The 24102-nt window shown below is 39.2% G+C and overlaps 1 protein-coding gene across 1 annotated transcript; it reads left to right on the forward strand.

Annotated features, from left to right (window-relative positions):
- The first annotated feature begins 316 nt into the window (after positions 1 to 316).
- On the forward strand, positions 317 to 24102 carry ano9b (anoctamin 9b). Its single transcript, XM_054615746.1, has 24 exons — positions 317 to 648; positions 3016 to 3081; positions 3693 to 3815; positions 3930 to 4069; positions 6429 to 6478; positions 9458 to 9516; positions 10978 to 11057; positions 13393 to 13527; positions 14573 to 14666; positions 14906 to 14966; positions 15099 to 15181; positions 15974 to 16078; positions 16694 to 16858; positions 19766 to 19802; positions 20036 to 20147; positions 20434 to 20488; positions 20581 to 20678; positions 20787 to 20983; positions 21358 to 21510; positions 22317 to 22461; positions 22553 to 22675; positions 22770 to 22863; positions 22964 to 23076; positions 23866 to 24102. The coding sequence occupies exons 1-24, from the start codon at positions 628 to 630 to the stop codon at positions 23897 to 23899; spliced, it is 2343 nt and encodes a 780-aa protein (XP_054471721.1). The 5' UTR covers positions 317 to 627; the 3' UTR covers positions 23900 to 24102.

Below are 24102 nucleotides of genomic sequence, written 5' to 3' on the forward strand. Positions count from 1 at the left end.
ACTAACTCTGTTCTTTTTTTCTGTATTATAATTTCATCATCATTAGGGGCCTCTCTGGGCCCCCCTCCATCATGGGCCCCTAGAATCCGTCTCCTTTACCCCCCCTTTTCGGCGCCCCTGGATGTGACAGTTGACTGTACGCTGTGTTTTCTTTGATTTATTCTCTTTTGTATTCCAATTAGTTATTACTGCGTACTCAGCATTGCCATGTCATTAAAAAAAGTACTTTTTAAAAACATTTCCTCTGCGCAATAACTGACTTTCAGAAGTATAAAGCTAACATTTCCCATCTTCCCCCCGCGCACGTGAACGCAACATCTGCAGGTGAAACGGCACACCTTTACCTGAGAAAAAAAAGAGACCTAACCTTTACCTGTTACACGCGCACATAAACACCTGAAGCAGTCACCTGGAGATATGCGGAAGTGAGGCGAGGAGCGGAGATATATCGACGAGATACATGTTCATTTATTTAAATGTTTTATTATATGTGATCGGTTGATATTAATGACGGAGCGATGGAGTAACCGGCAGTTCATGAGCAAGCAGGACGGGACATGTAGGCTGGCTTCTTGTTGGATGTAACTTTTGCTTTTTTCTTCGATCAACACTGGAACAACTGCCAACATGTTCTACAAGGCTGTCGAGGTAAACACTGAGCTTGATCTGCTCAACAAGTTATTATATTCATTATTATATATTATTCTATTTCATCACAAGAAGGGAAATCCATTAGTAGCTTAACTCAGAGGCAGGGTCAGGGTCAGATCAACATACATGGGTCAGTTTAAGTTTAAAAGAAGAAAGTCCATACACATGTTTAGACATAGACATGTTTACATACACACGTTGGAATACTGCTTGAATGAATATTTAGTCTCATCAAGAGACAGAAAACAAACATAATGGAAAGTCACTTCAATGAGGAAAAAAAGGTGTACAATATCTTAACAGTAATTAAACAATATCAAACTGAATATAGAGCCTGATTGAAAAATCCACAACAGGTGTATTTCTTATGATAATAACAATACACCACTGTTTTTTTCCAGAGCAGTCTCTCAGGTTTGACCATAAAAATCTAACAGGACACCAAACTTGTCAAATTAAGTTTGAAAATGTCCCACTTTACTTTACATCTGAGGCTGACCTGGGAACACGCATGCATATTACATATTTTACATACATTTTTTTTTTTTAAATAAGTAGATTAAAGCTGCAGCTAATGGTTCCTTTCATATTCAATAATCTGACGGTTGGTTCAGTCTATGAAATGTCATAAAATAGTGAAAAAAAAAAAATGACTACACAACTTCTCAAAAGCCCCGGGTGAAGTTTTCAAATATCATGATTTGTATAACAAAATGTTCAAAATGAATCAGTTTAATATCATAGAAGACTAGAATCACAGAAAAAAATATTTTTAAAATGATATGAACGATGAATTGGTCACATTACTTGATTACATTTCTGTCGTACGGCTGATTAATCAGCTCAGTGGACCAAAAGTGAAACCTGTTTAGAACTGGTAGCAGGCAAGGTCACACTCATGCTGATTGGTCACTACAGTGTATCTGGATCCGGTATCGCTCCCAGAATAGAAACCGAGTTTATCAGTCCGCTTATCTGCACTGTAAATGGTACGAGGGCAGAGAAGGATGTGTTTAACAGAGGGAAGTAGAGGGTGATATGTGAGGGACAACACGAGACGACAGACGTGACAAGCTGAGCATGTCGGGCAGGTCTGGACCTGCAGCCTGGAAGTCTGTCAGAGAGGAAGTCAAAGACTCTCAGCAGCTGTCCACCATTCTATTTGAGCTGTGAAAAAAAATGAATAAATGTAGATGAATCACAACAGACCATGAGAACAACCAGAAGGATGACTTAAGATTTTACAGTTAGACTGGTTGAATGTTAATGGAAGATAATGGTATTCCACGTATCACACATACTGACAGTAACGGCAGATCTTTTCCCATACACAGCTCCATGTCCAGTTTATTCGGTCCACCTGCTCAAACTTATGCAGTGTGATACAACAGTGGCTATATAATTCTCCTTCAAGAAGGTTATAATGTTCAGTTTGTGTTGAAACAGTTTTTGAGAGGTGTTCATGATCCTTTGTGGGGTGTGAAGTTTGTGCTGCTGTTGAATTGCATTGTGTTATGCTGACAGGCGTTTGTGTTATTTTGCCTACCCTCAATGATATAAACCGTAACTGAAATGTGACTCCGAACTACACAAATCTTCTTTGCATGCAAATTTTCTATGTTTTCATTTTTCTATGCTGAGTTACTTAAGTGTTACTGAAGAAAGCAACCCAAGTCTCCTCTAAAGCATTCACCCACCCAAACTTAGCGTAAATGTAACAAAAAGCTTAAATGTAACAACTTCTGTTCAGCAACTAGCTCAAATGCAAAGCCTTTGTAACCGTAGCAAACGGGGTGTAGAGAAAATACATCATCCCTGCAGCACATGTAGGAATGCAAGGTAAAGTTTGATAACATTAATAGCCATCATACGCTAACTGGTCATACCTGAGCAGGTGAGACTGTAGCAGTAAAACACCTGTGTCTACTTAACTGACCATTTATGAATCTATGTTTTTATTTGAAGGAGGGAGAATGTGTTATTTCTTCTGTCAGACATTACACTGCTCACCTTAACTGCAAATGACACGAATAAGTCAGTATGGTAAAAACAACATGCTGTACTGTGTGTATATTTTTAATACTAACCTTATCAGACTGTACAACAACAGCGGAGAACACAGTCTGTCATCATGCTGACCAGGCCCCCCCCCCCCATGTGGATATACTGTACATTTTTATTTTTATTTTTATCTTTATCTATTTTATTTTTATTTTTATTGTGTAATATATTGTATTTATTATCTGTTTCTGTAATTGAGCTGCTGCTACACCTGAATTTCCCCCATGGGGATCAATAAAGGAATATAATAAATAATAATAATAATAATAATAATAATAATAATACTCTTTGTGTGTGTCAAAGGAAAACATTGAGCTGGGGGACAGAGAGAAGGACAGTCACAGCGCTGAGCATTTACTTCCTTCACTGGTAAGACTCCCTGCCCCTCTCCTCTCTTCTGGACTTTCCATACATCGACAAGATAACTGTGGACAGATGTCATCAGTAACATGCAAACGAAGACTGTATCTGCTCATATGAAAGGATTCTTTGACTCTGCGTTGGACAGATTAACCTGTGTGCCGTCAGACATGAAAAGATACATAGTTTTATCTTAAAGTTCCTTCTGTCACCGTTCGAGATAAAACAGTGAGCCTGTTCATGTCAGATGTCTCATATGCATCTAGTATCTTGTTAATTGGGTCTGTCAGGTCAGGTGTGCTCATTACTGTAACATTATCTGGGTTTTACTTTGTTGGGTAAAACTTGGAAAAAGACCCTAAATCCAGAACATGGATCGACATTGACAGTACACAAACCTAAATCTCTGTATCAGTTTAATAGTGGACAAACTTCACAGTGTGTAGTTAAGATCAAAATAAGTATTGGCTCTGGAAGTAGGGTGGTAGGAAGTGAGAAATAGTTTGTTTCTTTTTTTCATTTCTGTTAGTTGGACAAATCTGACACTAATACTTCTTTTGAGCTGCTTAACAATGTAATCAATGTGAATATGTCTCAAGGTTTTTTTTGTTTTTGAACAGCCCACCCGCAGGACATTTGACTACGTGCTGGTGGCCCACATGGTGGACGATGACACGGACCTGAAGGCTCAGAGACAGAGAGCCTTCATCCAGCAGCTCGAAAAGAAAAACATCAGCATCACTGTGAGTCTGCTTCCTTCACTGTCCCACACTTCTTCAGAACCCCCTGACACCCACATGACATCATTTAATCGTAAAGACTGTTCCTTTAATGTTTGTGTTGTTTTTGTATCATAGAGGATCATCCATGATGACAAAGTGTTTTTCGGCCTCCGTGCTCCCAGTGATATGTTTCAAGACTACCAGTACCTGCTCAAAGTCTCCGACTCCTGCAACTGGTGTGGAGATGTAAAGGGCTCTGTCAACCAGGCTACCAGGTAACACTCACATACGCATGAATAAGTACACATGTGTCTGTGTGTATCTCTCTCTCTCTCTCTTATATATATAAATATATATATGTATGTATGTATGTATGTATGTATGTATGTATGTATGTATGTATGTATGTATGTATGTATGTATGTACAGCGGTTAAAATAAGTATTGAACACGTCACCATTTTTCTCAGTAAATATATTTCTAAAGGTGCTATTGACATGAAATGTCGGTAACAACCCAAGTAATCCATACATACAAAGAAAACCAAACAAATAAGTTCAGAAATTAAGTTATGTGTAATAAAATGGAATGACACAGGGAAAAAGTATTGAACACGCTTACTGAAATGTATTTAATACTTTGTACAAAAGCCTTTGTTGGTAATGACAGCTTCAAGGCGCCTCCTGTATGGAGAAACTAGTCGCATGCATTGCTCAGGTGTGATTTTGGCCCATTCTTCCACACAAACAGTCTTCAAATCTTGAAGGTTCCATGGGCCTCTTCTATGAACTCTGATCTTTAGTTCTTTCCATAGATTTTCTATTGGATTCAAGTCAGGTGATTGGCTGGGCCATTCTAGCAGCTTTATTTTCTTTCTCTGAAACCAATTGAGAGTTTCCTTGGCTGTGTGTTTGGGATCATTGTCTTGTTGAAATGTCCACCCTCGTTTCATCTTCATCATCCTGGTAGATGGCAGCAGATTTTTATCAAGAATGTCTTGGTACATTTTTCCATTCATCCTTCCTTCAATTATATGAAGTTTGCCAGTGCCGTATGCTGAAAAACAGCCCCACACCATGATGTTCCCACCTCCAAACTTCACTGTTGGTATGGTGTTTTTGGGGTGATGTGCAGTGCCATTTGACCTCCAAACATGGTGTGTATTATGACATCCAAAGAGTTCAATTTTGGTCTCATCCGACCAGACTATATTCTCCCAGTATTTCACAGGCGTGTCTAAATGTTGTGCAGCAAACTTTAAACAAGCTTCAACATGCTTTTTCTTCAGCAATGGAGTCTTGCGTGGTGAGCGTGCATACGGGCCACGGCGGTTGAGTGCAATACTTATTGTTTTCTTTGAAACAATTGTACCTGCTAATTCCAGGTCTTTCTGAAGTTCTCCACAAGTGGTCCTTGGCTCTTCTGATAATTATTTTCACTCCTCTGTCAGAAATCTTGCGAGGAGCACCTGGTCGTGGTTACTGGTGAAATTATGTTCTTTCCACTTCCGGATTATGGCCCCAACAGTGCTCACTGGAACATTCAGAAGTTTAGAAATCCTTCTGTAATCAATGCCATCAGTATGTTTTGCAACAATAAGGTTGCAAAGGTCTTTTAGCTGGTGTCTTGGCTTTCCATGCCTTTTTGCACCTCCCTTTCTTCAATACTTTTTCCCTGTGCCATTCCATTTTATTACACATAACATAATTTCTGAACTTATTTGTTTGGTTTTCTTTGTTTGTATGCATTACTTGGGTTGTTAGCCTTAGAGCTACGGTTCAGGTGTTTTGAGTCATGTTGTTATACTTGTTGATATGCCTATCTTTAGTCAGTGTATTACCTACAGTAGATGGCAGTCGGCCAGTTTGAAGAGACAGACAGGAGTAACATCAGGGGAGCACAGCAATGTACTGAACCGGACACTGAAACAGTCATTGATTTTGATTTTTTTTTTTATTAGATTTTCTAAAATAAGTTTTGCTTCTTCATCCGTTCCACAACACCTGTTTGTTCTTCTCCTCCAAATGTTTGTTCCTCTCTTCTACCAGATTGTGCCTCTCCTCCATCTGTTTGTTCCTGTTATCCCCATTTATTCCTATTTTCCCGTTGTTTGTGCCTCCCCTCTACCTGTTTTCCCACCTCCACCTGTTTGTTTCTCCCCCACCTGTTTGTTCCTCTCCTCTACTTGTTTGTTGCTCTCCCCACCTGTTTGTTGCTCTCCTCATGAGCATACAGTACAAATGGAAAGTAGAAAGTCATTTGTTGTAAAGCTTTTATGGACATTATTTTATATCTGTTTTATACTTCTTTCTTTCAAATATATTCAAATAAATGAGTCAGGATTTACAGCAATATTTATGTCAAAGGAAGTTCATATCACATGATTTTTGAAGGTTTGGGCTCGAAATACAATTTTAAACTGTGCACAGAAAAACTTGAGACTGCAATCCTCAGTGCTCTGCTTTAAATCAGAGGACTCAGATGGATTGACTGATTTTAGACTGCGGGATGAATGTGTATGATGTATACCAACACATGTGCAGTCAAAATACATCATGTTGTATAAACCTACTCATTCGGACTCTACTGATACAGTTTTTTCACTTTACTTGAACTAAATATTTTTTTTCACAGGATCCGAATAGTCCATTTTATCCTTCATCAGACCTTTATCAACACAGGAGGTGAGTGTGACTAGCTTAATTGAATTCAAGAGAAACTTCTGTAGCTTTGTAGTCCTGCAGCAAACATAACAAGATATCATCCAATCAGACTTTAAAGAGGCAGCCATGAATATTGATAATAAAACATCAATCAATCAATCCAATTCAGCACTTTTGGAACAACATAACATACAAAGGTTAAAATATTTGATGAAAATGTTAATAAAATAAGTACAAATAATAAAGTCCTAAAAATAATCAAAAGCACGTTTTTGTTCGGTTTTGTGGAACAGCTAAGAGAACCGGAGAATCTGAAGGGCCTCCCTGGTTCATAAATCAAAATAACTTTTGAGAGGTAATCTATTGCTAGGCCATGCAGTGCCTATCGACTAATTTTTTTTTTTTTAAATCAATAAAAAAACCAAAAACAGATGCATAACTTAGAGGGTTCTATGAATCCTGTATGACCGGCAGAGGCAATGCTTAACAGTGAATATAATTTGTCCCGCACACACACAGGTCTAGTCTGTATATCAACAAATGTTATAGGGATAAGTTCCGTTGTCATCCCTGAGATCAGTCCTAATGAACATTCTGGCAAGCTCACGAGATTCCCAGTGACAAAGAACTCTGGCGGTCATCCAGGATTTATAGAACCGTAGTTACATACATAATTAAATATTGGTGTCCCACCAGTTGGTTTGAGTGAAAGCACTCTGCTACTTTGGAAAAAGGCCAGAAAACAGTCCGTACAGTCAGATGGGAGTGGGGACACTCTCTTCACTAGCACGGTAGCTGTCAAAATGAGCTCGCCTTCAAGCTAGCCTGAGCTAGAGCACTCTGCTACCTGTGAAAATAGCTATGTTACAATAGTCAATGTACATGATGTCAAGTTGTTTTAACTAGCGTCCCACCACGATGCCGGATAGAGGACACTCTGTTTACTGTGAAAGCAGGAGGCGACAACGTATAACTCTACAGTACGATGTCTATCCAGCCAACCTGAGCGGACAGGCTCATATTAGCACGGCCGAGAAATCTTAATTGTAACCAAAATTAGCTTAAGCTAATGCTTCTAATAGTAGTTAGCCTGCGTAAGCGGTAAGATGAAAAAGGGCTTATCTCAGGGATGACAACGGAACTTATACCTGCACAGGGTCATCCGAGGTCACAAGTGACTTTGGAGATGTTCTTCAAAGGAGAAAATGCTATTTTGTGACCCTGCACAAGTGCCTTGAAATTTAAATCAGAACCAAAGCTTGGCTTGGGTTGAGCCTTATGCCGTGTGTTTGGTTAGGAGGACAGTTTTTCTCTCTGAGCCTTTGAACCAATGATCAGTACTTCTGTGTTATGCTGGTTGGACTGTAAAACAAATCTGTGACATCCAGGATATTATATCTAAAATACAGTTGAAAAGTGAGTAAATTGGCCTAGTTTCATCAGGAGACACATCTACATAGAGTGTCATCAGCATAACTGTGGAAAGAGATGCTTTGCCTCCTTATGACACTGCCCATAGGCAACAATAATTGATTTAAAAACTAGGTTTGCTTAAAAATGGGTGATTTAAAATCAGGATAAAATTGGGTGTTAATTATCCAATATCTAAAATCAGTGGGGAAGACACCAAGCTGTAGGTAGTGATTTACTACAGCAAGGATGTCTTCACATACAGAATAAAAAATAAAGTTTCAAAAAGGGAGCTAGGAATTGGGTGAAAGTCAAAACTTGCAACATACTTCCTCTAGGGGATATTATCAGAGATTATTAGCTGATGATACACAGCTGTATATTTTGTTGGACCCAAGTGATGAGCAAATTCTTTACCATTTACTAACTAGTTTAGCTGCAAGAAACTAGTTGAAAACAGGGCTGGTCCACAAACAAAAAAGAGCTAGTTCTTGCCAAACTTAATTATGTAATTTGGCCTCATAGGTTCAATCAGAAGTCATGAGCATGGGCATCATCCTTGACTCAAACTTAAATTTTAAATCCCACATTAAAAAGGTGACCAAGCAGCTTTCTTTCCTTTTGTAAATATTGCAAAGGTACGCCTGTTACTTTACCAACAAGAAGATGAAAAACTTGTTCATGCCTTTATTTCAAGCAGATTTGATTACTGTAATGTTCTCTTCCCCGGTCTTTTAAAACAATCCATTGATAAATTACAATTAATTCTGAGCTCTGCTGCCAGGCCTTTGACTAGACCAAGAAAGAGAGAGCTTATCGCCCCAGTTTAAGCTGATCTGCAGTGGATCCCAGTGTCTTTTAAGATCGATGTTAAAGTTATTTGATTTGTTTATAAGGCTCCTATTTATTTTTTTATTCACAAAAATAAGAAAATCAGCAGCTCAGCCTTTTTTAACTAGGCCCAAAAATTATGGAATTCCCTACCCAAGGCTTGAGAGATGCAAGCTCAGTGAACAATTTAAAAAAACAGATTGAAAACTTGTTTCTTTAGCATTGCGTTTAATTAATTGTCAATCTTCCTTTGTTTTAATCCTTTACATGTTTTGCACTTATACTTTTCTTTGTTTTATTGCTTGGATTTATCGGGCAGTAATTGCATGTTTTAATTTGTTTGTTTTTATTCATTCTCTTGTTTCTTCTTTACGTTGTTGTAAAGCACTGTAAAACCCCCCCCCCCCTCAATGGAAGGTACTATATGAATATAGTTTATTATTATTAATATTATTATTATTGTATTGTGATGTATTACTAATTTTGTCTTTGCCTTATGTGCTCATCAATTCTTTGAAAACAGCATTTAGCTCTGACATTTGACGTAGTGTTATGAGTGCATCAATCAGCTTCTCCTGCACATTTTTTATTTGATCACATTTGGTGCAGAGAATTTTTCCCTTAAGTCCTCAAAGCTGACGAATAAAAATATGTCACAGAGTTGACATTTTGCGTGCCTCTCACTCTCTGCTGTCACGTTGTGATATGAGACAAACAACAGCCTCTCATGTAGATATGTCCTGTTTTTTTTTCTTTCAGAGAACCTGAAGGAGCTGTTGATGAAGGATGTGTTTGAAACCATGTTCTGCCTCCATGAGGTGAGTAAACCTTTGACTGATCACATTAAACTGCTACTATACAATCAAGTTTTTTTGGCCCAGATCCGAGTCTTTTGATATGGATTATCTGCTAATATGATACGATATGACACTTGTATTGACCTAAATGACCAGCAGACACAGCACACTTAACTACAACCTAAACATGAGATCAAATATTGAGCTGAATGTTTGTGCTTAACATCCTCAGTATACACAGAAAAAATGATACGAACAAGAACAGAAGATACGTTGAAATTAAATGATGATTCATCTGTGACATTGAAATAACAACTGTAGCTGCTACATCTGAATTACCTTATTTTTTCAGGAAGCGATAAGACGTCTCACTCTGTTGTCAGTTAACTTTATTAAAGACAGATGATATGATCTGCCACCTGGGATGTTTCTCATTTAAATCGGTGAAAGTGATCAGCATTGGCTAAAAAAAGCTGAGTTTGCAGCTGCAAAACTGACATAGTCTTGAGTGGTTTAGACCTGAGTACATAGGTTGTTATGGAGGATACATGTTTTTGTGTGTGTGTGTATGTGTGTTTGTGTTTGTGAGGTGGACCGAGAGAGAGACCATTTATTTTGACTACGTTTGAGCACCAAGCATCATTAATGTAAATGCAGAGTCCACCTCCTCCCGTGCCACTGGAGTCCTCTGCCCATCAAGTGCAGCTTGATCCGGGACGCCACGATGGAGCCAGTTCTCAATAAAGATATGGGCACAACGGTTACCAACCTCCTGTAGCTTGGTTAGCCTGAACTAGCAACTGTGGCTCTAGTAGAGCAGGTTGCCTATTAATCAGAGGATCGGCGGTTCGATTCCAAGCTCCGCTAGTCCATGTGGATGTGTCCTAGAAGGCGCTATACAAGTACAGTCCATTTACCATTTAACATTTATGTAGCTGACTGCGGGGGATAAAAGTACAGTAAAGAAAGGATCAAAAGAAATTTAGCATGTTTATTCTGACTGAGACCGACCATTTTAATATGCCCGGATCGGCCCTGATAGATGGTCTCAGGACATCTCTACTCGGCACATATTACTTAATTTACACAGAAAAACTAAACCAGCATGAAGCAGCTTCTGTTCTGGCTTCGGGGTTTGTGTAAATATGACAACAGGTAAAAGGCTCAATGACCTGAAGCTGTAGTAGAAAGATCAACAACAGAAGATCCAGAAATCCACAGCTAAGTGCTCTGGTTTTAAAGGGTCTGATAAGACAATAAGTTAACACCATCATGTCATGAAATACGGTCACATGGTTACTCTGTATATTGCCCAGTACAAAGGTGATGACACAGAGAAATGGGTTCTTCTTTGTTACAAATATATTAATGTTTCTCTCTCTACTATTTTTTTGCCCATATTTTGAAATGTTGATGTGAAACAGTGTATCATATAGGATAAACACCTGACATCTGTATGTTGATCTTTCCCATGATTCTCAGAGAAAAGAGCAAAAAAGGCTGAGGAAGGAGTGGGCTCGATGGTCGGGTCTGTTTACAGGCCAACCTGTCATCGACGTCAAGTCAGTAACTGTCTGTCTGTCTGTATCTGTCTCTCTGTCTGTATCTCTGGCTGTCTGTCTGTCTGTGTGTAACTGTCTGTCTGTCTGTAAGCGTCTCTCTGTCTGCATCTCTGTCTGCATCTCTGTCTGTATCTCTGTCTGTATCTCTGTCTGTATCTCTGTCTGTAAGCGTCTCTCTGTCTGTATCTCTGTCTGCATCTCTGTCTGTATCTCTGTCTGTATCTCTGTCTGTATCTCTGTCTGTCTGTCTCTGTCTGTCTGTCTGTCTCTCTGTCTGTATCTCTGTCTGTATCTCTGTCTGTATCTCTGTCTGTAAGCGTCTCTCTGTCTGTATCTCTGTCTGCATCTCTGTCTGTATCTCTGTCTGCATCTCTGTCTGTATCTCTGTCTGTATCTGTCTGTATCTCTGTCTGTATCTCTGTCTGTATCTCTGTCTGTATCTCTGTCTGTATCTCTGTCTGTATCTCTGTCTGTAAGCGTCTCTCTGTCTGTATCTCTGTCTGTCTGTCTGTGTGTAACTGTCTGTCTGTCTGTATCCGTCTCTCTGTCTGTATCTCTGTCTGTATCTCTGTCTGTATCTCTGTAGTCTGTAATAGATGTGGGGGAAAACTCGATTCATTCAGATGCATCACGATTCTCTTTTCAGCGATTACGACTCGATGCAGACAACTCAATAATCTGACATTTTAAACTCAATTCTCAACGTTACGATCTCAGGTAACAATTCTGTGACACCGGGCTGTCCGTTCCTTAACGCTGCCCCTGAACTCAACAGACGTAATACACGTGAAATTGGTTTACATTCTAAGCTAGGCTTAATACTAGCGAGTTTTTGGTGAGGTAGGCTGAGCTTGAGTACAACATCAATAACAAGAATTTGTTTGGACAAACTATTTTTAATTCTGTAACACCTAAATAACAGCAGGATGAATAAATATCACACATATGGATACATTTAACCAATATAACAACAACAATGAATTATTCAGTCGGTTCACTCACTGTTTGCCAAGATTGATTGTAACAGTCCCATTGAAGGTGCCGTTTTGGAGAAAGTTCGGTGGGATGGAAGGTTGACGAACACATACTGGGTGTTGGGGCACATCCATAAAGGGATCAGTGGAATCCAATTAAATAATCCAGGAAGGGTTGCTAAGAGGAGTGAGTAGTGTTGCTAGGGACAACTTCAATGGAAGGAGGGCATTGGCTGTTACTTTGCAAGCAGTCTCAGGATTGGTTAATGGAACAGGGCGAAACAGATCCTGGTATTTTCATCCATTTTTCTCGTATCGGCCCAGCTCAGAATCCTGTATCTCCCTCCTGGATTTGAATTGTATGTAAAACAGTGTATGTATCAGCCTCACTGGAATATGTATCATGCTGGGCCAAAAGCTGTGTATAGGGCCATTTTTGCTCTAGTTTGATGATAGAACATTAATCTCATCGTTTGTACGGACACAGCAGTGGAGTCCCCGAGGACAGCGGGTATGATGGCGGTAACACGCCCTACGTCACATCCGTTGGTTCAGAATCCTGTGTCCCCGTAACCGTTCACTCACTGTATGTTTAGTTTTACCACATGTTGAAGATAGCATTATTTTTTAAGAGAGCTGAATGTTCATAGCCTATACCAGGGGGATTTGGTCGAAGAGAAGTCTATCTTACCCTCCTGTTGACACATCTCTTCTATTTCTTACTAGTATTGAATTAATAAAAGATGAAGGAAGTAAATCATCTGTTTTTTTAAATTATGAATCATTACAAATATGCAGTGTTCTAAAAATTGCAGATGTTCACAGTGAGAAAAAATAAGTCATGTATATACAAATTTTGATTCTTCGAGATGAAATCATCATGAGGTGCCTAGAGATTCCCACCCCTAGTATGTAACTATCTGTATCTCTGTCTGTCTGTATCTCTGTGTAACTGTCTCTCAGTCTGTAACTGTCTGTCTGTCACTGTTAATGATGTTAACGTATTGGATTAAGGAACACAGAATGTGAAACTTGCATTTATTAAGACCAGAGGTTTTCAAACTGAGAATAACACCATTTATCCATTCCATACATCCATCTATTTTCTGCTGCTTATCAGGGGCAGCATAGGGGTGGCATCAGGTTTAGAAAGGTAGTACAGATTACCGTCTCACCAGCAACATTGTCCAGCTCCTTCTCGTGGATCCTGGGACGTTCCCAAGCCAGATGAGATGTATGTAGATGTATCAGCGTGTTCTGGTGCTACCTCGGGGTCACCTACCAGCTGGACAGGCCCAGGAAGTTGATGTTGATGTGTTTGTCTGTTACATCATGTCTGCCTGTGTGTTTCCTCCCTGCAGGCAGTACTTTGGAGAGAAAGTGGCTTTGTACTACCTGTGGCTGGGCTGGTACACCAAGATGCTGGCTCCAGCTGCTGTTCTGGGTGTTATAGTTTTCCTGTATGGACTCGCCTTCTTTAACACCAACCCTCTTATGTGAGTCAGATGCTGTGGAAGTAATATTATGTGGAGTTATGTTATGTAATTTGATCATTTTCATGAGTGTCATTTATTGATGAAGTCCTTTCGATGCTATTTAGAATTTGAAAATGTATGACTTTGGGTAGTTCTCATGGTAGAAAAAACAAAACGAATTGGGCCTCAAGCAAGTCCGTTCTCCTATTCAACCCCAAAACTTCTCTGATATTCTCTGCAAGGTTTGTTTGTGTGTTTTCAAAGCCTCCAAAACTCTCTTAACTGGACTTAATTGTTGTAAATTGCTCATTTCTGCCCGATGAATTTCACTTGTGACTTCATGCAGAAGTGAATGTCCATGAGATTTCACTATTAACACAATTGATGCCACTTCTCCGCAATTTGGATCTTATCCAAAATGTAATGGTTCTTTGGCCCATGCTACACCCTTACACCAAGTTTCATGAAAAGTGCACCAGTAGTTTTCACTAATACTGCAGACAAACACACAGACAAACCTCCTTGGCGGAGGTAGAAATGTTACCAAAAAAGAATCTCACACATCACATATTTTAACAGTAGATACTGCTGAACAGTTTAAGTTGCCATTAAAAACATTTAAGGAATCATAAAACCATAAAACCAGTAAAACCGAAGTCATGATGATGATCTGGTGAATAGAATATTAAAAGTTTACTTTAGTTAAATTTATTTTTTGTTGTTAATTTCTGTATCATGTTTTAATTTTTAATTCATTGACCATTTGTGAATTTTACTCATACCTCAGAGAAAATTCTAAAACAAGAAAATGTGTGAATGCCACAGATTCTCCTAAATGAGTCTCCAATCAATCTGTTTGGTATGACTGGTTCTTGCATGAGATCCAATGTCTCTTAACTCCAACAGGAAGTCTCTATGCTATTAGTGGGGATTTGTTTACACTACTGGAGAGCCATGAGAAGCCAGTTTTTCCTGTTAACTAGGTTTGATTTAGAAAAAAAGCAGCATGGTTGACTTTTTGTATTTCTTTTGACCCTTTAATCTTTGTCTGTCTGTGTGTCCTCAGTACGGAAGTGTGTCAGGCCAGCATCATTATGTGTCCTCGCTGTGATAAGAGGTGTAAAGTGTGGCAGCTCTCAGACACCTGCACCTACGCAAAGGTGACCTCATCTAATGTCACTTAATTCTGTTGATTTCATTACTTCAACCAGGCCGGGGGTAGTATGTTGGTCTATGCTGTTCACACCACCTCTATTGCACTTCTGTCTGTCCAGGAGGAGCGAACCTTCCTCAACTTAAGGCACAAACTATTCCTGGCTTTATGAAAAGATGGTCCTGCTATTAATCTGTGTTTGTCATATTTATGATATTCCATCTTGATTTGTTTGTATCAACACAGGTCAGCCACCTGTTTGACAATGAGGGCACTGTGGCTTTTGCTATGTTCATGGCAATCTGGGGTGAGTGTCTGAATTAACCTGATCTGATGTATGGGGAAGACTAATATAATGTTTTCTACTCTGATGTTTAATGCAATGTGACCTATTGTGATGTGCAGTTCCTCTTTAACCGTTTGTATCTGTGTATTTCAGCAACTCTGTTTCTGGAGCTGTGGAAGAGACACAGAGCCAGACATGTTTCTCTGTGGAAGGTCTATGACTGGTGTGAGGAGGAGGTACTTCAGACAGATTGAGTCTAGATCCTGTGTAGTAATCTGTAGTGTTGTGTTGCGTTTCAATAATTGCATCCCTACAGTATTGTGACATGCAGTATAAAAAATGTCCAGTTAATATGCAGTAAAACAGTATACACAATATCCAGTAAAACAGTATACACAATATCCAGTAAATATGCAGTAAAACAGTATACACAATATCCAGTAAATATGCAGTAAAACAGTATACACAATATCCAGTAAATATGCAGTAAAACAGTATACACAATATCCAGTTAATAGAAAGTAAAAGAGTATAGACAGGTATGATTTTCCAAAACAATCTAAATTCAAGCAAGAACTTTTGTGATATTTTCCTGATCCTCACTGATTGCATGTTGTAAAACCTTCCAGTCAGTGCACACATCAGCTGGATGTTACTGGGAAAATGAATTTATTGAAAATGTAATGAATTTAGGGTTTTCGGTTGATGCGTAAACACCCACTCTACTTTCTGTAGTGAGATACTTTTAATTACTTACACATATCTGGATGTATAACATGACTGCAGCATTAAAGTTGTCTGGTCTATAATTTATGGTTTTCATTTCCAGATCTTTTTTTTTTTTTTTTAAGTTTTAGGTTATACATTTTTAGGTTTTTTTTTTTTTTTTTTTTGCATTTGTGATGAGGTTCTTTTCCATAACAATGCTCTTTTTCATGTTAAAGCTCTTGTTAAAGTACTTGATTCTAGGACACAAAGTCCTTGTTATATCTCTTCAATGTGTGAGGTAAATATCTCTGTGTTTACAGGAGGAACTGATTTTGGAAATAGTCAATGATCCAAACTGTAAACCCAAACAGTTCAGACACTCCTACCGGCGCAGCATCCTGGTCCTCACTCTGGTAACTCTCATGGTAAGACAAACACACACACACACACACACACACACACACACACACACACACACACACACACACACACACACACACACACACACACACACACACACACACACACACACACAAACAGCACTCAATATCTGTAGTCTGATAACTGAAGAATTTAGTGGGTGTGATATACAGCGTGGACTGTACCACTAGCTGATAGGCATGATTCATGACAAATACATTTTTAAATAAAGTATCTCACTGCATAGATCACTAACTGCTGAAATGTTCACCTGTCCCAATGAAAGTGTTTCACAACTAAAGATCATTTAAATTTTCCTGGAAGGACAGCTGTAACTTCATATTATCGTCAGTCAAACAGTCCTAATTATTTCCTGCGGATTTGGTAACATGAGTGCAATTCATCGTAAAAAGATTGCTACGTCGGTGTATTGGGCCATTAAAGGTGAAACAATGTAATAATTCTGGAGCCTGAGGTGGAGGGGGAAATAATATATATATTAAAGTCATAAATTTACGAGAGGAAAAACTGGGATATTCTCTGAGATTGAAATTGCAAATGTTTGATGGTCAAGTGTCAGCAAAACAAGCAACATGTTGGTGTGTCTGTTTGTGTTCTAGCTGATTCTGATCATTGGTCTTGCTCAAGCCCTGGTGGTGTTTCGAGTGGTGGCCGCCCCCTTGATGTCTGAAGGCAGCTGGGAGTTTACCAAGGATCATGCCAACACTGTGGCTGTCATGCTTGGAGCTGTGCTGCACTATGTCACCATTCAAATCATGACCCGGGTAAGTTTACCTGAATCCTGATCCTCATGCTGCATTCACACGTCTATATATTAGAAGAATAAAAATAACACATTTACACATTATTCCAAGCTGGTTAGCCTGGTGCTAACTTTGTAGTCACACCAGATAAGCAGCATAAATCAGCGTCTTTTCTAGTGTTTAATATTTGTAGCAGTTCCTTACTAGGTAAAAGGGTTACGGTTAACTCCAGTGGTGCTGCATTTGTAGCCATTCCCTCCACAGTTTGTCAACATGTCTGTAGTTCTGTTCACCATCTGGGATATATTGTTGGTGACAGAAATTCCTAAAATCTCCAACTGGCCATCGTTGAGGTCACCAAGGTCCTGACCTCTGTATTTTCTGACTAAAGATATCTTCACTTTGGTGCAGCAAAGATATTGTACAACACCAAGATTACCAACTTGCTCATTTGATCGCCATCATTGTTTTTTGCAAATGTGTGGGCGGCTGGTGATGTGAGGAAGTGGATGATCTTATCGTTACTACAAAATCTTTACTCAAGATGCAGGTTCTTTGAATATGTCAACAACTTATAAACACTGTGCGTTTTATGTCAAAGACACTCATAAGTTGAAATGGAAGTAAAAGCAAGACATTAAACTCACGATCTTCTAAAGCAGTGTACTTTAAGAATACTGAAATGGTCTGTGCCTCTAGGAACCATTCAAAGTAACTGAACATCTGTGTCGGGAGTGTTTTAATTTCATACTCAGCAGACAGTCCACATATAATAGACAGGGTTTCTGTTTTCAAACAGCTGAGGAGCTAGTGCAGCAGGAGGCTGGAAAACTAGTTAACATATGTCACAATTACTCAATTATGGACATTGTCAATATGTAAAAACAATTCTACTTGTTGGAAAGCAGCACAATTGATGTTTGGATGTGAATTTGTATGCATAACTCATCCTTATGTTCTCAAAATAGTTTTTAAACACACGCAACCTTTGTTTCTCTGGCTAGCTAACATGACACTTATTGCAGTGTGAAATGAACTGAGATTCCCATAACCTAACCAGCAGCGCCACCATAGTATTGATCACAGTGCCATATAAACTGATCACCCCAGTATTGATCACAGAGCCTGTTAACTCATAATTAAACAGCCATAAACATGTTTATTGATCTGATAAAATCACTTCCCCAAAGCTAAGATTATTACTAATGGGAAAAATATTGGCAGAGGTCATTAGAGGCAATCCCAAAATAGGTGGCTTTGAGGTTGGCACTGACACGCATAAGATATCTGTTTTTGCTGATGACATTTGCCTATATCTAACTAATCCTGAAACCTCCCTTTCCGATTTACAGATTCTATTTAAATCATATGGATCCTTTTCTGGATATATGGTGAACCTTGATAAAAGTGAAATTCTGCCACTGTCTGTATTCAACTACAATATCGTCAAACATAAATTCCTTTTCAATTGGTCTCCTATTGGTTTCAAATATTTGGGATTTTTTTGGGAAAGTAAAAATCTTTATAATCTTAATTTAGCCAGTTTGTTGCAGACAATGGGGGAGGATTTGAAAAAATGGAAAGATTAGCCATTCACATTATTGGACAGAATCAGTGTTATAAAAATAAATATTCTGATAGATTCTTATGTATGGTTCACAATAACAGTTTATTTAGCATGGTCAGGCCCCAAGAGTCAGTTTGGCCAAGTTGACTTTGAAGATTTTTTTTATTTAGATTTTTGCACAGTTGTTTGATATATAGTTGTCCTCCTTTATGTATCAACATTGAGATGATAGAGATGAAGGAAGAGACATCAGCAGATTTTCTGTATAAATGGGATAAAAGGTCAATTAAAACTGCAACAGACAACCCCTTAATCATTCAGTCAGTTCAAATTTGGTACAAACTGCATGAACAAGAGGTATTCCTCTTCCCTAAAACCCCTCTATGGGGAAAGAGCCAGCTACCAAAGATCTTTCAGAGTATTTACTTTAGATTATGGTGAGAGAAAGGCATCAGTCACCTAGAACACTGCTATGGAGGATGGGGTCTCTATGTCTTTTGAACAGTTCAAACTGAAATATTGCTTCATAAATAAAGATCTGCAATTACGTACTTCAGACAGTAGACAATGAAGGTCGCTGAAATACCTCGATGACACTTGTGGAAAAATTGTGTCATGCTGACCAGCCACTGTTTAAAACAATTTCGACAGTGTATAAAGCTCTTATGTCGATATGTCTCAATTGGAATTTGGCTCACTGTAATTGATAGTAGTATACCTTTTAGAGAAAATAGTTTATTGGTTAAGGAATAAGAGTAAAACATTTTACAAGATATGGCAACCCTTCTTAGATTATATGGGAAATCTCCCATCACACCAAATTGATAGTATTTTTTTAACCTTGGATTGGGGATGTGATTGAATACCTGGTTGTTTATTTGATTTTTTTGTTTAAATTGTTTGATTGTTGTCTTGTTGACTTTGTACTGTTAATTATTATTTAACGGCTATGTGCCATGTGTTAATGTGTTTGTCCTTGAAAAAGCTAAATGAGATATTCCCCAAAAATATATAAAACAGCCATAAACAAACAGTAACAGTGTGAGTTGTCTTACGTTAAATCAAAGTTTAAAGAAGAAGTTTCCTTTTTGAGGAAATTAACTTGAAATTACACCCTTTACTCGTATTGATCTCCTCTTAAGCTGCCAGTCATTCTGCAAGCAAACGTTAGCTCTCTACAACGTCTTTTAAACTGACAGGAACATCATCCCACCACTCAGGAAGCATCTGATATTCGTTAACAAACAAACCTGTGAACGCACAGCCTCCTGCTCTTAGAAAGGTATTCCTGCTGACCATGTAATAACTATCAAATCTCTCCTGTCATTCTGTTTGTCTCTCTCTTTCAACATCCCCTGTAGGTAAACAGATGGGTGTCCCTCAAGCTGTGTGACATAGGTGAGAAGAAACTACTAAACTATATTCAGTGTGTTGTGGCTAGTAAACAATGCAATAAAAGATATAGAAATTCATACACCATAGATTTAAAACAATTAAGAACAATTTCTAAATACATTCTTAATATTGAATTTGAGACCAAATCAAATATTCAAAGACATTTTGTCAAATATCTCACAGTACATGAATGCATTACATTGTCATATGCTTTCTGTGTGTCTGTGTGTTTTCAGAAAAGCTTAACTCATTTGCAGCCACAGAGAGGAGCTTCACAGTCAAGATGTTCACCTTCCAGTTCTTCACTCTCTTCTCCTCACTCTTCTATGTGGCCTTCTTCCTGGGAAGGTACTCTGTCTGAAACTGTCTGCCTGCCTGTTATTGTCCATCTACATGTCATTGTGTCTGTCTATAACTGTCAATTCAATTCAATATGCTTTATTTACATGGATGTCAACATTGCCAAAGCATCAGAATAGCTCCACCTATTGAGTCCTGTTATGCTGTAGTATCTTTTAGCTCCATGTATCATTGTAAAACTAAAGGAACTCCGTCACTTTGAGCAGGTGTACTGTGCCTTAAGTTCAGAGGGTTAAAATGCAGATTGTTGAGAAGCTTATGTTTTGTTGTAAAGGATAAACGGCCATCCAGGTGACTATGTGCGTCTCGCTGGATGGAGACTGGAGGAGGTAAGGGGATAAACTTTTTAGTTTTTACATCAATTATACAGCATGTCTGCACCACAGTGTTAACCAATGTATATATTCCCTGTGTGTTATAGTGCGATCCTAGTGGTTGTTTGACAGACCTCTTCATCCAGATGGCCGTTATCATGCTGCTCAAACAGACTCTCAACAACGTCTTTGAGTTCACTGTGCCGTGAGTGTGCTGTGTTTTCATTCCACATCTTCTGTAAGGCAGCGGCTGGTGATGAGCTAGTGTAATGTCAGTCTTTTGCATTCATGTAAACAATGTTGTGTTTTCCAGCTGGTTTAAGAACTGTCTGAGCAGAAGCACTGCGAAGAAGCTGGAGAGGAAGTGTGGTCACTGTTACAGGAAGGCCTGCCGCGACAATCAGGGACGTGTTGAATCTTGTGACGTCTGCAAACTTCGGGACTGGTTGTATAATTACCACCTGGCCGACACGAACGCCTTCAGCCTGTTCAATGAGTTCTTGGAGATGGGTAGGTCTCCCCCTGAGCCTCGCACCTGAAAACCCAACGCGCTAATTCTAAGGTGGATAGAATACCAAAGAATGGCCCGATAGTACCCGACTGAGAAAGGTCAGCACTACAGTTAGGGTTAGGGTCAATGGTGCACGGGCACAAGTAAAATAAATGATGAAACTTCGCTCATGATAGAATATATTAGTCCATCCAGCATAACACTGTAACGTAACACAACATCATACAGTTGTATGAAAACAACACATTTGTCATAACTTGTTGGACTTCCTCCTAAAGCTTATTTGCACAAAGCAAAACGCTGTATCTTTAATAAAAGTGCTTAAAATATATATATTTTTCCATGTTTCTAAATCACTGTGCATCCCCTCCAGTGGTCCAGTTCAGTTTCACCACCATATTTGTGGCAGCCTTCCCCCTCGCCCCTCTGCTGGCTCTCATCAACAACATCTTTGAGATCCGACTGGACGCCATCAAGATGGTCCGCCTGGAACGGCGGATTGTTGCAAGGAAGACCAACGACATCGGTGAGCTGTGTGTCTGTCCATATATACGAGTCAAAGGTTTCTGTGTAGATCGGCCTGCTAAAGCATACATTTCACGTAACTGAATCGTTTCAATAAAACACAAGAACAGTGGCTTTCAAAATTCTGAGTCGACGAAAATACCAAACATCAATATCAATATAAGAGCACTCCACAGAAAACCTTCAACATGTCCAAAAGTGATACAATAACATCCACTGAAACTAAAACATGTAATAAAACCTTTAATAAATGAAATAAAAAGATCAAGTCTTTATCAGGCAGTGTGAAGATATAAAGGTTAATTGATACAGTATGTCCTGTTTGTCTGTCAGCTAGACATATCAACAACCTTTTCTTCACCTGAGAATCCTGTTACCACAAAGTGATGAAGAGAAGTATAGAAGTATGTTAGCTTAATTGTCAGGTGTATGTGTGTAACAGTACTGTCTCCTTTATACTGGTGTATGTGTGTAACAGTACTGTCTCCTTTATACTGGTGTATGTGTGTAACAATACTGTGTACTGGTGTATGTGTGTAACAGTACTGTCTCCTTTATACTGGTGTATGTGTGTAACAATACTGTGTAGTGGTGTATGTGTGTAACAGTACTGTCTCCTGTGTACAGGTGTATGTGTGTAACAGTACTGTCTCCTGTGTACAGGTGGATGTGTGTAACAGTACTGTCTCCTGTGTACTGGTGTATGTGTGTAACAGTACTGTCTCCTGTGTACTGGTGTATGTGTGTAACAGTACTGTCTCCTGTGTACAGGTGGATGTGTGTAACAGTACTGTCTCCTGTGTACAGGCGTGTGGACGAAGGTGTTGGAGGCCATCGGGGTGTTAGCAGTGATTGCTAACGGTCTGGTCATTGGAGTCTCATCAGACTTCATTCCGCGCCTCGTCTACCGTTACCGTTATGGCCCCTGTGCTAATGGAAGCACTAACACACAGTCAGTCATATTACAGCTGGTAGAAACACCTGATAACACATCAGCTGAGTGTATTGTGTGTCATCATGAGTGTTTTGTGCTCTTGTTGCAGCTGCATGCAGGGATACATCAATGACACTTTGGCCATGGCTTTTGTGTCACACACAACAGTTAGAAATGACTTTCGTCCAGAACAGATGGTCACAGACAGCGGCTTCAACGTCACGCAGTGCAGGTGAGAAGACCTCAGTCTTACTGCTCTGTCCGAACATAACAAAAGAATCGGTCACAGATCTGGTTAACAGGACCAACTGTCTGTGTGCATACAGCTACAGAGACTACCGGAGTGATGAGGACTACACTCTGACTTCTCAGTTCTGGTTGGTTTTGGCTGTCCGCTTTGCCTTCGTCATCTTGTTTGAGGTTTGTACTCTTGGTTTGCTTAGACAGTGTTGTCCACTTGAACTGAAGATGGTGATAGATAGTGAAATGGTTGCTGTGTGTCTTATGTGTTTTCCTGCAGCATGTTGTGGTGATGTGCAAGTTTATAGCGGCCTGGTTCGTCCCCAACAATCCCATTCTGGTGAAGAATGATCGGCTGCTCGACAAACTGGCACGGCTGAAGGAGGAGCTAAGGTAAGTCAGCAGTACCACAGGACATAGTTCAAGACATGAAGCTAAAGCTCTGAAAATACACAACCATGCTCTGGGAACTCTGCCACGACATCTCCTGAAGTCGTATGACATCATAGGCAGCTGACGGAAACATTGGACAGAGAGCAGTGATGTGGCGAACGTTACGCGATAGTTTGGATCAGAGTCTTTTTTAACAAACAGGTGACATAAATGACTGCCGTGATTGTCAGTCACGTGAGCAGCTTTTTGAATGCTAATGTATTTCTGTCAGTCTGTCACTGTCTGTCTGTCTTCCAATTTGGTCAACACTGAAATATCTCAACAACTATTGAGTTGATTGTGATGAATGTGGCTCAGACATCCATGTTCCCCCTCCTACTTCTGTCCACTTTTGCCAATCTTTGTGTTTATAGACTAATGTTGGCATGCTAATACACTAAAGTAAGTGAACACGATTAAGTTACCTGTTAAACACTAGCATGTCAGCATTATGAAAGTGAGCATGTTAGAAAGACAACCACAGCATACTACTGTACACAATTCATGTCTTAATATGTTTTTTGTTAATGGCATTACTTTATTCAACTGTAAAACTACATCAGAGGATATTGGTGTTCCTGACATGTTTGGAAAACAGAGACTATCTTACATCTCCTTAGATCATCTTAACCCCCCTGACAGTGTGACCTTTTAATTACAACATCACAGTGTCACAGTGACAACAGTGGGGCTACACACTCTCATTTCTTCTTTCTAACTCTATAATGTGTGTTTTTGTTCTTATTTCAGTGTAATTAAACGTGGCAAATCAACAGAAGTCTGACCACGCACAGCTGACCTTGGATCTGTCTCCACATGAGTCCTGACTGGTTGAATTGTCAACAGGAGAGATGGTGTCTTCTTTGTACAATTTGTATCTGCTGTTGGAAAACGAGACTGGACTTTACTAAACTGTAATGTGTGAGGTCTATGTGTCAGGGTATCATTGGACTTTTGGTATTGCATATTAGATTAGTCCTGCTGACA

Source organism: Anoplopoma fimbria, chromosome 2 (genome assembly GCF_027596085.1).
Source record: "Anoplopoma fimbria isolate UVic2021 breed Golden Eagle Sablefish chromosome 2, Afim_UVic_2022, whole genome shotgun sequence".
Lineage (NCBI taxonomy): Eukaryota > Metazoa > Chordata > Actinopteri > Perciformes > Anoplopomatidae > Anoplopoma > Anoplopoma fimbria.